Source organism: Apteryx rowi, unplaced genomic scaffold (genome assembly GCF_003343035.1).
Source record: "Apteryx rowi isolate R43461 unplaced genomic scaffold, aptRow1 scaffold_94, whole genome shotgun sequence".
Classification (NCBI taxonomy): Eukaryota; Metazoa; Chordata; class Aves; order Apterygiformes; family Apterygidae; genus Apteryx; species Apteryx rowi.
Window position 1 is genome coordinate 1,650,724 of NW_020451249.1, and position 18,181 is coordinate 1,668,904.

General features: G+C 39.5%; 1 protein-coding gene across 1 annotated transcript in view; it reads right to left on the reverse strand.

Moving 5' to 3' along the window:
* Nucleotides 1-1,818: 1,818 nt before the first annotated feature.
* The window catches only part of CA5A (carbonic anhydrase 5A), a 32,993-nt gene continuing 16,630 nt past the window's right edge, over nt 1,819-18,181 (reverse strand). The window contains exons 3-8 of the mRNA XM_026092094.1: nt 16,911-17,108; nt 12,698-12,816; nt 10,863-10,958; nt 10,650-10,712; nt 8,617-8,772; nt 1,819-6,687 (exon numbers count right to left, since the gene is read on the reverse strand). Of these exons, the coding sequence (XP_025947879.1) occupies nt 6,508-6,687; nt 8,617-8,772; nt 10,650-10,712; nt 10,863-10,958; nt 12,698-12,816; nt 16,911-17,108 (812 nt within the window). The 3' untranslated portion in view covers nt 1,819-6,507. The remainder of the gene's footprint in view (nt 6,688-8,616; nt 8,773-10,649; nt 10,713-10,862; nt 10,959-12,697; nt 12,817-16,910; nt 17,109-18,181) is intronic.

Below are 18,181 nucleotides of genomic sequence, written 5' to 3' on the forward strand. Positions count from 1 at the left end.
GAATCCAGCGGGCAGGACTGCGATGAGAACACAAGCACCAGGTATTTTCAGATGAGCGCTCAAACTTAGTTGCACAGTTGGATGAACAGTCATTTATCAATGCATTTACTTCACCAGTGCTCTGGACTCTAAGTTCTTACCTTCATGCAAACAAATTAACTGTTTAATGACTGGCATTTTATTCCCGATTTTACACCTAGTTCACAGAAATTTCCATCAACTTCTACGTGAATGGGACCAAACTGCCCTCTTATCCCTGCATCCAATTCTGCTGAAAGGAAATTTCCTAACAGACTGGTACCAAGAATTGCCAGACTTCAGCCTCAGTTTCGACACCATTTTCATTTGAAAATCACCGGCTCAAGAATTAGCTGAGTAATAGCACAACTGCCACTGAACAGCCACATTTAAAGTTAACTGCATGTTTGACTCTCTTGCAAATTAATCAGAGTTAATTCTGCAGCTGTTTCTCCATTTGTGTTATTGAGAGAATACCTACTTTGCAGTCATGGTGTTAGGGTGTCTTCATATAGTGCTTTATATCTTCAAAGCACTTTACAAATGCTAAGTATTATTATCAGTTCTGACTGCGAACATTAACTCTCTTCAGGTCCCCAAGTTATTCTGCAGAATCTTTGAAGACGATTTGATTATACAATCAGTTCTCCATATGCTAATACTCAGGCACTTTAAGTTTGTCACATCAAAAAGAAAGACAGAAAGAATTATTTGTCAGAAAGACAAATAATTACCGATATCAGAAGTAAATTGGCCATTTGTTAGAAGTAATGTGTATGTTCTTAACCATTTATCAGGAGAGCTCCCTTGATCAAAATAAGACAGCCTACTGGAACCAAACAAGCTGGTTCTTAGCAAACACCTTAGCTACAGTAATACAAGAACTTATAAGCTTTTCTGTTGGGTACAGTGGAAGTGGCAGTGGCTTCTGGAACCCTTAAACAGTAATAGTAAAGGTGGCTTCAGCCTCAGTCTGTGCTTTCTTCACGCTGAATTGGCTTGCCCACCACAAATGGTACTAAAGAGTACAATTTGGAAGGCCTTATACAAAAGTATTTTGTACAACTATTTGTATGGGGGAATTCTCTAACCAGGAATATAATCTCCTACTTTTCCATCAAAAGAAGCAGAAACCTGTTGGAACAAATTCAGTTTAGCGTACCATAACTGCATGATATCTAGATCTTAAGTGGGGCTAGCAGTGAGACAGAGTAGCAGAATTTATTTCCCCTGTAGCCAATTTTTATTGGTAAAAGTAATTTCTTATTTTATTCAAAGCTTTTTAAGGCTATTTGATAAGAATCTTGTAGCCACAAGAACAATAGAAGAACTGCAGAACCACTAAATGCGAAACTCAAGTGTAAGTTACACCACACATTAGTTTGCTCAGTTTTATCATGACCAGTTACACTATATAAAAAAGAGCTCATCTGACAGTTTCTTTAGGTTGAGTTTAATGATAAGTACCAAATGAAGTTATTTAGCAAAGATCCTCAAAGTTTGCAGTCCTATTTCAGCCAGCATGTTGCATCTAGCCGAACATAAGGAATGACCGGGTATCCTGTTGTCAGCAGTGCTGCAACACAGCGGTCATTGTTCACTCGTTCCAGTTGCAATACAGTTCAGCAGAGTCTTTCATAGCTTCTAAGTATCACAGAACGCTTGACATCTGATTGGACTCTACTCATAATGAACTGGTTCACTTTGAGGGAGGAACTATATTATTTTCTTGACAGAAAAGCTACTTTTTAACTTGGAGAGCTTAATTACACAATGAGATACGGACACAGGTTTCTCTGTGTTTCTTTATTGCGTTTCTGCACACCAATTTAACATTTTAAACATACAGCAGCTAAAAGTTTCTTTACATCAAGTAAAAACTCAGAAAAAAGGTCTGTTTCCTAGCAGGACAAAAAGGCATTCCCTGTTATATATGCTGTCCATAAAGACAATGATTTCAGTAAATTATGACTAGGCAGATAATATACATTAAAATATGCAATGTAATAACTGCCAAGAAAACTAGACACACAATGAAAAATAACAAAGATATGTCAAGAATCACAAGTTAAGACTCTCAAAATTAAAGCATTCAAATTTGAAAGCAAATACCACTGACTACGAAGTTGAGCAGAATAAGGGACTTTCCCTCACTAGCAAGCCCTGTAGAATTCCAGTACTCTAATACCTAGTAGATTTGTGAGATCAAAGCAATCTCCATTTCTATTGCTTCCAAAGCCAAAAGGATACACTCCGGTCAGACCTAAGGTAAAAACACCAGTGCAAGCCATCTACAACAGAAGACAGCAAAAGTCAGGTCAGGTGTATATGGTGAATACCCAAACTGCACCGGTGTGAAAGCTCTGGAATGCAAGAATATGGACCAAATATTCAGCACCAAATAAAGTCATTCTAACTATAAAGGCACCAAGAATGAAATTTCTGTCAGAGCGATATTTAACAGGAAGACTCCTGTCATGGAAACTTCTGTTACCGAAAGCAAGCTGGACCAACATGGATGCAGCTCTACCCTCCAAAACCTTTTATTCTCGTTTCGGCTCACTCTCCTCAGAATGAATCCCACCACAATCTTCAGCCCAAGGTAATTACTGCCACAGGAATGCCTCCCCAGAGAGTATTAAGTGACAAGAGTGATTACAATGCAAGTGCAAATACAGCTGTGTACTTTGACCCTCCTATATTGTACCATCTAAAAGAAGAGTCAAAAGATTCCTATGCAGACACCTGCAAATAGGGCTTAACTCAGTTGTGCAAAATCACTACAAATATTAGCTAAATAAAGTCCAACAACCAAATAGAGTCATAGGTTTTGTCCCCCCCGCCATGAAGAAGGCTGAAAAATAAGACAAAAGAATTATGCCCCACCACCTATTTTATGCACATACGTATGCATGCAGAATTATCTTCCTTGAAGTTAACTTTTGCAAGGCCAATGCGGTCATTGTAACATAAAAATAAAAATAAACTTTCTACTCATTTCCAGTCTGCTAATTTCAACATATGACAATCTGCCCTGCAACTGAGATACAGCCTACCTGAACCAGAGATGCTAGAACACTAATATGTAAATGCAACACCGTCTCAGATTGGAGCAAAATAATTGTAACAGAAAATCCCAGGAAAGCTTATTTTCTTAGCACAGTAGAGTTAAAAGTTTAATGCTGACCCTGTTTTGTGATATCTGAAATTCATTGCTGAAAACTTATTAATTTTATGTGTCTGTATATTTAGATGTGATTTTATATAAATATATATACAGAAAATATAGCTTATTAACTGTACGCCTGGATAATACAGCTGTTCTCTAGTAAAACTTCCATGACACTACTTTAACAAAATAATTAAATCTATATGAGAATTTTATATCTTAATTAGATCACTGGAGATAAAATATTCAACATCATTGTGACTGCTGCATAGTAGTGAGCATACTGGAAGAGATGCAACTAGGGAAAAAATTTTCTTCTGTAGAACAAATCTAATCAATGGGAATTCAGTTGGATACAAATATACTACAGCATTATGAAACACCTGAAGATTAAACATTCATACTACAGTAGCTCCCTAAGAACAAAATGTATATTTTGCATTTGCCAAGAAAGCTTTATCAACTAGTGAAACAAGCTTAGCGAATCAGAGCTGCACAAAAACTTTATGAAAATTACCAAGGCAACTAAAATACTTTGAGCTGTAGTATGAAGTTTATTTAAAGACCCCTTTCGCTTATGATGGGGAGGGCTTGCTTGTTTTTAAGACCTTACACTAATAATGACAAGAAAAGAGTGCCTTACATGAAAAGATTCTATACTAATTTAGAGATGCTGGCTTAGCTTGCAGCTTTAAGCACGTTAAAAGTTCATGTGTATTTATAGCTGGTAATTCAAACTGAGCCACATTAAGCCAGGTTGTTTCCTCTTTACTCCAAATGGTTTTCCTCTGCTAATAAAGCAAACAGATGGCTCCTCACTGATATTACAGAGACTATGTCACAGCTTTCTTCTCCGTACCCACCTGAAATTTTATAATGCATTAGTTTCAAATATTTTGGTTGATGCAGGGTACCTATAGCTAGCTTAGTGCTGCTGCGTCACTTGTACTTTTAAACGCAAAGGCAACGTTAATATAACTTTCCATCACATTTTTTCCTAACTGCTAATAACGAGGAGGAAAAAATCTCAAAGGTATACAAGATATCTGCAAAGCACCCAGTTCTGAATTGCTGCCATCTTTATACAGGGTCCTTCTCAGAAAAGCATTTGTAGGAACAGTACTGAAAAGAAACTTCAAGCTTAACAATGACTCTAGGTCAAGTACGCTCAAGCGGAAAGTAAGGAATGCTTTTCCTATTGCCAGGCCTGTAAATCTCCCTTCCAGAATTATTTTGGAACCTGCCATTCTCCGGCAAAACCACCACTGATGTGGTTCTGCAGACTAGCACCACTGTGATGCCCTTAGTTGCACTTTGCAGGCCCAGGAAGGCTTGATTATGCCCTCAGTGACAGCTGTGTAATCCAAGGATTTCAGACACTAGTGGAAAGTGCAAGTGAAACATAGTAAATATCTGGTTGGTGATGCCAGAGACATACATGGCATAGTTCAACTAAGCAGCATGGGCTCAGGAGAAGTAAATTATCTGAAGATACATATAGCAGTGTTAATTACATATTGCACAGTAAAGCAGAACAGGGAGAGAAGAAAGATGATCTTACATTTACTGTTTAGTGTAGAATCCCTCTAAGGTAAGCGGCACATTTCAAATTGCCAAGGCAGAAAGGCACAATTGCTGCAACGGAGTAACAGCCTGAGGTAGAGTTACGAAGGAAGCAGAGGCAGAAACTGGGCACTTCAAGCAGCTAAACAAAAACATCGCAAAGCCTTGAAATAGTCGGGCTCACACTAAAATATCATAAAGTGCTTTTAAACTGAACACTTGAACTTAAAAACAAAACAAAAACAAAAAAACAGTAGCAATCCTAAAGTTCTGAATTAGCACTGACAAGCTAGTGTCCTGGCATCTCTTGTGCTGAATGACACCAGCAACCGGTGACTTTGCTTACTGGCAGAAGTAGCCCAATCAACACCTGTCCCCCAAAAAGATATTAAATACAATCAATCAAGATCATGTAATCAGTTTACAGACAGACCTATTCCTCATCAGAAAATCTGATCATGTATTTTGTACATGAATTTAATGTACAGTCACACCGTTAAATACAATAAAGCACATAAAGGCAGTGAGAAACATGCTCTAGAGAAAATCATGGCTAGTAGTATGCTTCAGAGGTAGATACAGCCTGTGCCACTGGACCATAACTCTAGGATAAGGCTCTGCGACTGGCAACTTAAAGGGCAATTTTGTCTGGTCCCCAAATAAGATTCCACCATGACTTAAATTCATCTCCATAAGGTTCTGTAACACCGTCTGGTCCCTAGTTGTCATTAAGCTAAGCAACTCCCTTAAGAAAGGTACAGTTTTAGGCAAAACATTGAAAAGAGTACACTGGTGCTCTAAGAGCTGCCGAAAAATCTTTCAAGTACCTGAATGCTGCGTTTTGTCCACACTCTCCTAGCACTGGATTAGGTTTCAGAAATCCACTCCCCCCGCACCCCACTAGCATGGTCAGCTGGGGCTCCGCTAATTTTGTTTTCCTCTGATGTGATTAATTTCCTGGGATCAACTGGACATTTTTGTCGAATTCGTTGCACAGTCTTGAGATACTGGCGGTTCTTTTCTCCTGCTCTCCTCTCCTGGCACATTATTAGTTTTGGCAGCTTCTACTTTTCTCTGTTAAAAAGGTTCTAAATTTGTTATTGGGTTTTGGAAAATGTCTTCTGACTTGCAGTATAGATATAGCAGATACTCTGTGGCTCCATCCATACCAAATAGCGATCACGCAGCGAATGCGATGGAAAAGGTCTAGATTCCACAAATCAAATTTTTCGTTCTCCTCTTGTCATCCTAAGCACCAAGTTTGGGGCGCTGTTTTCTTTTTTCTTTTGAAGAAAAAAAAAAGAAGTCTTTTCTAAATAACAAGACAATAGTTCTCCTCCCAAACCACTGAAACAATTCTACAATGCACCTGATCAGTATTAATAGACTCTTGACTTCTTCACGCTTCCTGCTTGTTCTCAGTCGGGACTATTAATTCATTCAAGACACTGAGAGTGTTTGAAGAGACACATAACAATTCAGACAAAAGACAGGGAATAAGATCTCCTCCCCTTAATTTTCCTTTAACTTTCAAAATAACTCCTGACACATACTAACATTTATTGAACTCTGTTTTAAAGTGAGTAAAGTTGTTAAGAGTTAGTATTTGCTCCTTCTCAATGGCACTTAGTAGAACTGAAAACGGCTAGCTGTGAAATTGTACGGCATATACACACACTGCAAAAGAGGAAAAAAGAATAATAAAAAAGTCAGTTATATCCAGGTATTGCAATCTGGACTGACATTTCACGGGCCATCTATGGCCCGATCTGCTGAGCATGGTCCTTGGACTGTGCTTCAATATTCAAGAGATGCATGTTTTGGAAGGATGAACGGACGGTCCGATTCATTAATGGCTGAAGAGGGCGAAAGTTGTCTACCATTCTCTTTTCTTCTTCACCATCTGAAGTAAAGAGCAGCATCCGAAATGCCTCCAGCTGAGAATGAGAAATGGCCAATTTTGTGACTTTACTAAGAGGAGAATTATTGGAGTAAACGACCAAACAAAATCATTCATGCTTAGAAACTATCAGATATACTCTTACATTCACATTCTGAGAAATCTTAGCATGAACTTCTGGCATTTCTTCGCCACCTGCTGATAAAGATTATGCCACCATCCATATCAGTGCAGAAGATGAGCTGTCAATCATCTGCCATCTTTAGGCAAATTAGATCTTGAATGTGTCAGTTCTGAGAAAGAACTGATTCCCATTCAAACACTGGAACATATGCCATCTTTAAATAAATCTCTCTGAACTTCTTAATTTATATCCTTCCTGGAGTTCTGTTGGCACATGCTCGTACCCAGAAAAGAGGAAATCTCAACAAGCAATCTAGGTAGCTGTGTAGTTGTTGCTTTCAAGGTTTATAACTGAGGATTAAAAATATGTGTAGCAGATCAGATTTTTAATGTTCACAATTACAATATTATGTAAACTATAAGCCTTTCTATGCCATAAGAGAATGAGAGTGAAGAAGAGCCAAGAGAAAAAGATGAGAAAGAGTTTGATTGGAAAAGAAAAAATATACAGTAAGCATTCAGCTCTCTTCCTTGTTCTCCTACAGTTTTCTATTCTTCCAGTCCTGTTCCTTTATGTAAACCAAAACATTAATATCATGTACGTGCCTACTCTTCAGCGTAAATGTTAGTTTGGAGCTTGACTACAGATGGACACTAGCTCCATGCAGAACCCTTATTTAAAAAAACAAAAACCAACAAAACCAACAACAGTATTTCACCTCACATCATTGAACTCGCACTTTATTATTAACCAAAGCCTCAAAAAACACAGACATTGCACAGATGACTTTCCTTCAGTGTTTCTTCAAGCATGAAAAATTGGCAGATTGGGCCATAGTACATTTTTCCTTGATTTGCAACAATCTCCAGGATTTATTCTATGCTATAATGCTTCTTGATTTTTATCACTCCTTTGAATACACAAAAAATCCTGAAAAAACACCCCTAAAAATGTAGTTGTAGTACAGTTCCAATCTGTCCTCTTTCTGACCATTTTCTACTTGTCCTTACACCTCTTACATACAAAGGAATAACATCATATTGTACAACAGGAAGTACTAAAATCAAGAGCAGTAGACGGTTAACGGTGACAAGTTAGGGCTAGCATCAGAAAAGACTACTGACCAAAAGCTCCTCTGCGTGGGCTAAATTCTGGAACGTTAACACTTACAGAAACCTTTGTTTGTCTGTCCTTTTTAAAGGGAAATAGAAAAGGAAATTCAAGGACAGTACAGCCAACTACAGTGTAAACACAACCACAAAAGCAAAGGAGAAAACCTATTGGGGTTCACTCTATCCTTGGCTATTGGAAAGGTACGTCTCCCTTCTGCACCTTCAGAGCTGGCCCCACGGGAAGAACGGAGGATTGGTCCTTGCAGTTTCTGCAAGATTCCTGTGCAAACGCACGTAGCTATTAGGAATACACACGAAAAGTCAGCGGAGCTGAAAATTCCACAAAACCTACTCTTTCTTCTCCCTCCTTACTAAAAAGGACCAGACCCTGTTAAGAAGAGCAAAAACATGCAGTGTTCTAACAGATAATGTTAGAAGTTTTCAAGGGGCAGTTTCCAGCACAAGACATTGTCAGAGATCAGGATGAAACTATTTGGGGAGCCGGAGAAGCATCTCATACTGCTCACTGCAGAGGTCTTTATATTAGCTATTGTAAAGGTCAGTGTACTTCCCCAAACAGATACGAGGTGTGAAGCAGCCGCCTATCATTGCTTTCACAGAGAATTATCGGTCCTGCTTACAACTTCTTCTGTGCATCTTTACTTGCCCTCTCCAGAAGTAGGCAGTCAAACAGGTATGGTATAAAATGAAATGTTTGCACAAAATTTACCTGATTTTCATCAACCTCTATTGGTTTCTTCTTAATAATCCATGTGACTGATTCTGTAAGTGGGGGAGTAGTCAAAGAGCCCGCGTAGGTCCAATAGTCAGGGCACGAAGGTATCAGACAGGAGGGATCAAAGACATCAAACTCAATAACCGTGTCCTAAAGTCCAGAAAAAGAATTTATTTTTTCAAATTGTAATTTGAGGAAAAAATATCACAGAAGATTTAAAAAGATCTTAACAATGAGATTAAATATTGCACATGTTACATATGCATATGCAAAATTAAATGTTGTGAATATTAACAATAAGCTACATAAAAATAACTTAAAACTCCATGAAGTTGTTATAAAATTGTTAAACTGGGTTTAAAGCATCAGAGGCAGCCAGTGAATAGATAAAATTTAAAGTATTCCATTGTCCCCACAAACCATTAGGAATTGAATGAAGAAAAGCATGCGAAGGACTAACAGACTATGTCTGTGTGAGAGCGAGAAGCAAACCGGGGGAAAAAAAAAAGCCTGAATGGTGGAATAAGTTTAGGTAGTTCTGGCATGTGTACTCAAAAGATCTCAAATGATAGTGCTTTTATTTTTAGCCAAACGATTTTAGGCAGCAGGGAGAGGGAAGACAACTAAGATTTTATTCAAGTCGCATCAAGTATTCATGTCTCCAGAACTTGCACTCCCACAACTGAGATACCAGTCAGCATGTAAAAGCTTTGGAGCCCTTGATCTCCTACACAAATATTTTATACCTAGGGTGTTTCCAGGATATACTGGGGGGGGGGGAGGAAAGGAATATCTTGTTTCCCTTAGATAGTCTTTATTGGTTCCCGTGGAGAATGAGAAACATTACAGTGAAGAAACTTTTCAAAAATAGAGAGCTGAACAAGAGACACTCAATGGGAGCTTTCACCCAAACTGTGAGAAGAAGGTACAAGAACATCAGAGCAGGCATTATTTTCCCATTCCTCCTTCCTCAAGCCTGGATGACGTTCCTCAGGGTTTGGTGCTTAAGTCAGTGATAGTGCTGGCAAGGCACCGAGGGTGTTCAAAAGTTTTAAACCAAGCGCTGACAGAGTTGCTGGGCAACTGACACCCATTGGAAATCAGGCCCTTTTCAGGGCAGCTCACACACAGTTTTATAAGCCTAATGTTAGATACTTCGTTTTTGAAAGGCCTCGACCTTAGTTTAATTCAAATTCGGATGCTATAAAACATTATGTATTCTCATAATGGATGTATATTTACAGATTTCTGTTGGTCTTTTTTGGCAGTGAACAGACTTGTTCTGGAAGTTTTCACTATATTGCCATAAATATTTGTTTTGTTTGGATAAAAGTAATTCTCACTGTGATAAAGGCACAGTGACTTCAAATGGACACACAAGCCAGCAAACTTCTAGATGTGTCTTTTAGGTACTTTCAAAAGGAACCAGCAGCTGGAGCAGCATGAGCTGCTTCTGAGCTCTACCAGAGGCGCAGTGCTCCCTCTCCTGGCAGAAGGCAGAAAATTCAGAATTCAACTATGAAGAAACAGTTGCATTTCCTTAGCAGAAAATTTAGTGTTTAAAAACAAGCAAAAATTATCTCCTTCCAAAAGCAAAGATTAGAGAGTCTTAATTCCACAAGAAATAAAGCAACATTTCCACAGCACAGTAAGTTCCTTCTAGAAAGCAAAATGCAAAAACCAATCCAGTGGCATCTGCTTTCAAGAAAGCAGAAGGGCCGGTTCAGCAAGGGAGATGCTAAATACGTATCATGCCCTTCTACGGATACACAATCTCGAGAGCATCATTTCTTAAACCAAGGAGTTTGGAAAGCTTAAAGTATACAGTCTCCTCCTCAAAAATTAACATTTTTTTCCTCAACTATAATCTAACAATTCTCCCTACATGTCAGTCAGGCCCCCAGTCTATGATCATCAACGATAGCGAAAATGTTTATTAGTGTTTCGCTATCATAAAAGTCTTGGTTAGCTTGAATGACTGCGCTAGCTATGCTGAGCTAATCAGTGGGACATTTAAAAATAATTACCTTGTGTTTAACTGCTGGCAAGGCATCTACCAACATCTGCAGTCCTTCATGATGTTCTCCTAGCTACAGGACACAGATAGGAGATGTTAAGTATCTACTTTAATCAGTGTTTTTGACATGAAAAGAAATCTAGAAGTATTTTGGACTGTATCTGTTTTACCAATAATGACACTAAAAAGGCATCATTACAGCTTTTATACAAAGTGAAATTACCTTTAAAAATACTCCAATAACAGCCAAGCCGTTACCTTCCATTACAGCTTCTTCGAAAGTTGGGTACACAACAGCATTCCAGTGTACTAAATGCAGCTGAAATATAAATGAATGAGAAATCAACACATGCACAGAGCAGAGCAATGATATCAAGAAACTTGACCTATTTTGATCTTTGCCACATTTGGTCCTTGGCAATTTGAGAGATGCAAAAGTGAGCTACCTCAGAAAAGGGAAGCCACAAAAATGAGGACAAAAATATTATTGGAAGATAATGGTCCTTTCCTCCACCCATTTTTTTAAAGCAGAGCCCAAGAACCATTTCACACAAATGAAAGGGATTTTGCTTGTGGGAAACAGACTACAGAAATGCTAGTTAAAGGCACAAAAATAGTTTAGTGTAATTGGAACTGAGGAAAACTTTCATCTATCCTAACAGAAAGAACAGAATATGCTACTCTGCTAAGGAACTCTCTCCTGAACATAACACAAGCTTCCTTTGCACTGTTACATGTCCAACAAACATTCTCATGACAGGTTTTGTGCACTAAACAGAAAACCGGCACCAGCCCCAAAACTTAGTCATACAGCTTTGCTGTTAATAAATATCTTGCCAAGCAAATAGGCATCATTATGAAATCATTAAAAGGAGATAATCATTTTCTCAAAAATAAGCAATAACCATTTTTCAAATTCACCATTTTTGGCAAGTAATTATGTTTACACCTGTTATACTTTCCTCTCTGAGCAACTTGATCTGTATTTTTCCCTTTGGGCCCATCTTCTTTATTGACTCTCCTTCTGCCTCAGTACTTGTCTACTCACAAAAGTTTTGCTACATTAAAAATTGCATAAGAGTCAGAAACAGAAAATAAAATAATCACGATGACCATTATATTAGCATAGAAGCCTGCTGCAGATTCCAGTTATCAAAATTTTTTTGTGCATTTCTTATAGTTATTACAATAAGCTTTCTAACATTAACCAGGACGTCAGGCTTAAACACACAGGGAAGTTACTGTATATAAGGTGAGCAGGGTCAGGTTTCTTGAGTTACAGGTACAGGTATGAGAATTATATAATCTTCCATTTCTGCTTTAAATATTCATGTTAATGAAAACAGCATTTAGTATGTGTTTTATTACTCTGCAAGCGTTTGGTAATAGTAGACAAGGTCCTTTAAAAGCAGTAAGGACTGGAGGTGCACTAAAGACAGTGGCTGAGATGCAGCACATCCACCTCACTCCCAAAAAAATAGATCCTACACCTCTTACGAACACTTAGCTTGATGCATCTCAGAGGTAAAGCAGTTACAAATCTTTTTAACTGAGATCTGAGCTTGTGCGTTTTACCTCAGCATTTGCTGTCTGTCTGATCAGCACCACATCAGCTAAGATCTGGAAGCTCCTTTAAGCTGAGGAAAATAACTGCCTGTCTGAAGCCGCTGTTTGCTTTCTCTCACCCTTTCCGCTTTAGAGCAGCCGTTGTGCCATTCCATCCGGATGGAGCTGGAATACCAATGATATTTTGCTGCCTGCCTTAGTCTCATCCAGCAGCTACCACCGTGAGAATTCAGGGAAGAGAAAACCAATGAAATTTTCTGTCATGTGGCCAATGTTCAATTTAAGGATGAGTTCTCCAGAAAATACAGTGGATATGAACTTACTAATGAAAAGGTAGAAGAGTTGTGGCACTTAGCAGGTCTGATCCTTAGCAAGTTGCAGTTCAAGTCAAACAATTCTGCGCTTTCTAGCGAGCATTATAGTTACAGACAGCCTGAAACACAGTGTCCAGCCCCTGCAAGTATCTGCGCTGTTCAGCATTTTTCCTCATACCTCTGCTGGGTAAACTTTACTGTCAACGGTGTGTTCTGAACCCCACTCGTTTATGGCTCCCCAGTGGAAGTGGAATTGCTTTAGCCTGTATTGGTTTTCCAAGGGACCTCCCGTGATTACTAAAAAACAAAACAAGACACGCACATTAATTAACATGGTTTTGAATTGTGCAGAATAGTAACACAGTAAGATCATCGTTCAAAATAACTTGTCCAAGAAAATCAGCTGCAGCAACTGTCTTACTGCAACAGTCCCCTAACCCCTCGGATACTTTTACAACTCGCTTTGTTATGACAAAATCGTTCAAGGCAAACACAACGCTATTTTCCCTGAAGTCTAGCTTCACTATACCAAATTGGAGACAATAAGCTTAATCTCCTTATCCGTCTTCCCTAAAGGGAGTAAAACTTTTCCCAATTCACATGGAGTTTAGCAGATTCATAGTGATAACACACAAATTCTACATTCTTCTCCTGGAACAGGGATTCGAGAACTGTCTTACCACAGAAAACACGTATGATGACAAAGACAAAGCAATGGATACATCTATTAAATAACATCCCAGTGAAGCCTCAATATCTATGAGAAATATTGACATTTCTCCAGTGACAAGTCTTTAATATTAATAAGACAAGTCTTCAAGTTTTTACTGATTTTGTTAGTAGAATCAGTACATTGGGTCAAACATTCAATTTTCTCTTTTTTGAAAATTTACAAAAGTCCAAAAGTACTAATCTGCAAGAACCATTACTTACTGCGACACAGCTCTCAGACTACATAACCAATGTCAAAAGATCTCCTACATACCTAGAAATACGCTAATATTGTGCCTATTGTAAAATGTTCAAGCTACACACCACACAGCATCTAAAAATGCGATCTGTCCATGGGGAAAATTCCAGGTTTCTGGAAGCTTTAATGCACCACTTATCCATAAGCATGGGTAAATATTCCTAAGGTTTTGCTCTCCTGTTTTCAAAAGGCTTCTCATCATTTTGTAAGTAATGTGAATGAAACCATCCACGCCTGGTTTTCTGCTGGTTCTTACTCATTTCCTCCTGACTGAACCAGCAGTACTGTACAAAGTCTTCTTGCTAGCCACCGCATCACAGCATCTGCTCAACCACAGATTGTAACTACTTTCAAAGGGCTAACAAATATGTAGCTGTCGAGACTGATTTGCTGATTTTACTTAACTGTAACTCATGCTTAAATTTTACAGCAAACCATTGTACAAAGCATATAATCCCAATGCTACTTCCAAAAAGAAGTTAATCACTTTAATGCTAAGGAGAAAACAATGAGGCATTAGGAGTTTGGTGGGGGGTTTTTTTGGGGGGGGGGAGGGGGGAACGCCAGCAGATTTGAAATTCTAAGTTTGTTCCAGCAGGCCTGCTTCTGATGAAAGAGTAAGATAAAACAAGCTATGCAGATTGGCATTTAATTAATTTCAACCACTGCTGCTCAGCTCTTGGCATAAATGCAAAACTGACTGTCAGTCATAAAATCCTGATTAGACGAAGATAATTTGGGGGGATGGGATGAAGATGAGGACCACACTGCCAAGTCTTATAAAGTCAGAATTAAGGTTTCTGTGCTCTTAATATCGTCCATTCCTGATTATGTGAAAATGCAAACCCCCAAGTGACTACATCCATGTGAATAATCGCATTCATTTGAACATTTGCTCATGAGTAGTTAGGCACAGGCACACATATGTACAAAATCAGGTTCTTAGAGTGGACACTAGAAAAAGACAGGAAATAAACAGGAACTTACAATCCCTTTCCAGGCATTTTCGCGTTCCACTTCCTCTCAACTATTTAAGTTGACAATTTCAAAGCAAAAGGGAATTTTAAAGAGACTCTAATGAGGAGTGAGGGAAAGAATCACAGCAGTTCTTTACTCTAGCCCTGGTTGCATTTTAGGTTCATTTCCTTGAAGCAGATGGCATTCATGCACACAGACAGGACCACGTACTTTACATACCTTCCCCACACCCTCTTCCTTCTTCATCCTCCTGCTCTGTTCATAAGCAAACACCCAATAGAAGCACTACCTTCATCTTTTGTCCAAGTCTTGTTTTGCCTCATCTTGGGAGTTCTGCATGCTATCCTGGATACATGCTTCATTTTGTGTTTTTCATCTTCTGTTTCAACTTTGTTGCCTCTTTTTGTTTGTTTATTCATAAGCTTTTCTTCTCTGGATTTCTACTATGGTTAGACAGAAGCTGGCAGAAAGAAAAACCAGATATAGCAACAGTAGAGAGAGAAAAGTGGAGGAGGGAGGCAGGCACTTGGAAACCTGGCAGTTTATACAGCAACACCCCGCGATTTGCTGCTTCTCTGTCTGTCATTTTGGAGTTCTGTCACTGATCATTTAATACCATCCTCCACCAGCTGTCATTACTACCCTGTTTTTCATCTTTCACCCTTCATTGACCTTAATTCATCTGAGGAAGATGATGACGATAAAAAGGTGACTGTCCAGAAGGCGGCAACAAGGATGCTTGTGCCTAAAGATTTATGTCAGGTGTTCAGTCTCAAGGGTGAAGCAGCTGAGCTCTTTCAGAGCTGTGATTTGTTCCAAACAGCCAGCCTCTGAAAGGCCAGCACGCCCTCTGAGTCCTGATGATCCCACACTTGCCTCAATGTCACAGGTACTGTCCCTGTGTATTTAAATGCTGTGTATTTCTTCAGCTGTTGCATGCAGCCCACCTCTATTACATCAATTCTTGAAGCAAAAAATGACTTTGTTATCCATTGATCTGCAAACCATCACACTTTTCAGGAACGCATCCTCAAATGATAGCGGGGTATGGCTGTATAAAGTAAAAGGGTGTTAAAAGCAGAACAGGTCTAAAGCCAGTAAGTTAAAATCACTGATGAGCTTGTTCGTAACTCTCTATCTCCTCTGACACCACCTCATGAACACAACTGCATTTTGTACTGTGAAAATAAAAGTTACCTCCTGGTTCTTTATTACGTATTATAGCCCTGAAATGAACAATTACTAGAATACTCCCTAGCTGGAAACTAGTATACTGGGGGAACAGCTATAAACAATAAAAATAAAAAACCTCACACGACACCCTGAAAACTCCATGCATTATACCACTGTCGTCTTAGCTGTACTGTTTTTCTTTGCCTGTTTCCAAACATCAACCAAAGATACTGGTATCAAGGAGACAAAACATTTGTTTTGCATGCCAACGCTTCCCAAGAACATTATGAAATCCCGTAAGTTCTAGTATCTCTCATAGCAAGCAGAGAGTAATTTTAAACAGATATGACCCCCATCAGACACATTCAAACACATCCAGGGTCCCTCAACTTCTCCCTCCAAGGCAAGCTGAGTAATTGGCATGAATCAGATGCTACTCAGTGGTTCACCTAGCTTTGCTAAACAACCTCTTTACACATAACAGCAACATACTTTGGTAAACTTGACTTTAAAAGGAACAATGAAAAGAAAATCTTCAATTTGGTGGCAGTATCTTGATTTGAAAATCACTTGAATTTACAGAACATTTCAAAAAACATAGCTGCTCCAGTCAGAGTAGTTAGTCACAACAAATTGTTGGAATGCATAATTGGGTTTTGCATGTATGGACTTTCATTTATACTAAAGCAACAGGAACACATACGCCTGCTCCCTACGGTAGCAGCTCAGTATTACTTAAATCTCCAAAAGCTTGAGATAAGTACGTATGCTTTTCCACTGAAAGTTCATTCTGCTGCTGATTATTTTGAATGCATTAAAAATATCTGTTAACATTTCAAAAGAGATAAGTGGCAGATTAGTTTATTAATGTTTAATGACGGAATCACATTTAAAGTTAAGTAGCTATATATATATACACATTATACATATTACTGAAGATTGACTCGTGCAGACAAAGCCGTGATATTATAAAGAGCTGATCAAAAGGCAGACCATTAACGCTTGTCCGATAAGAATAAATGTCACCCTACAGTGGAAGATTTACACACAATATCCCTGGTAATAAATATATAGTAAGAGTGAGGCGTGTATAGACCTTCTGCATTACAATTCTCAAAACTGTAAATTTCTGTTTAGCAAAAACATTCTTCTGCTGTGTATTTGTTTTCAACATCTGCTTAGTTATTGAACTTGAGATTTTACTGCACGCAAGGTTTGCTACTCTAAGCATGAATCATACATTAGTTAGATCTTTCTGAGTTTGGCTTACCTGATCTATCAGCAGAATCATCAAATTCAACCAGGAAGGAATATCCATTGTTCCAGATGTGCAGACACGTGGTTGGGTCATAGCTGATTTTCAGGGGCTTCAGAAAGGGGTCATAAATACTATCTCTCCACTGGATATCGATAGGAGACTGTCGTGTGCCTCCAGGAATGGAAAGCGGACTCTGCCAAAGTGGATGCACTAGACGAAAAAGAAAAGAGTCAGGCTCTAATGCATGATGCAGAACTTAAAACTACTTTTTGGCAAGAGAAGGTGCTCTGGGATATCGGCTTTGAAGGCCAGCTCAAGTCAGCTGATGCACCAGAAGTTAAAGGAAATAATACATTCCAGTTGTGCGACTCAGAGCTACACAGGGAAGTGTAGTCATTTGGCTTACAGCTGTGTTGATACCCTTCTGCATTAGCAAAACACTTCAAAGAAATTCTGCCCCCTTGTCTGAAAATTTTCCTATTGTTGCCAATGGATTTTAAAGGAGCTTTTGTTTTACAGCTTTGCCATATCACTTCAGCTTTCTTTATGTACCAGTACCATCAACTGATGTCAGAACACACCAAACACAGGATAATTCCCACTCTAGAGCAAAAATATTCTCTTGAAGGTGCCACAGCCTTTTGCCTACATGCCCCTGGGTTTAGGGGTTACACCACTGCTAAAGGCATAGTTCTTCTGAGGCCCCCAAAGCAATACTGACCAAGGCCACTTTGTAGGGTCAGGATCCAGAGCCGATCCAGGATCTCCAGGCCTGTGAGAAAACCCTAAATGATCAGTTTCAAGGGCAGCTTGGGCATCTCAGACTTGCAGGACTAGGGCAGAGACAGGAATACAGTTTCCACAGGGGTGTGCTGAGCTTAAAAATGGAACCGCGATTTGTGTGGATTTGAGATGGGCTTGTTTATCTGCGGTTTCCTGACAGCGGCAGCCCGCGGACAAAGGGTTTTGTGGCTTGCCTGCTCGCTGAATGCAAACACGGAGCCTTGGAAGCGCTGTGCTTCGGGCTACTCTCTCCGATACAACTGCCCCAAGCCAGCCGCTTGCTTTTCGCATGGGAAGAGACCATTAGCTCTTGTCAGGGCTCGCTCTGGCAGCTGAGCAGAGCCATCTCCCCCCTCAGCTGCCTCGGCAAAGAGGAAACTTCAGGCTCAGGGCGGCGGCGGCGCAGGCAGCGCGGCGACGCTGCCCGAGACACCCCGGGCTCTCGCCGGCGGCTGCTCCTGCCGCTCCCCGAGCCCGGGCGGACGCGACCCGCGGCGCAG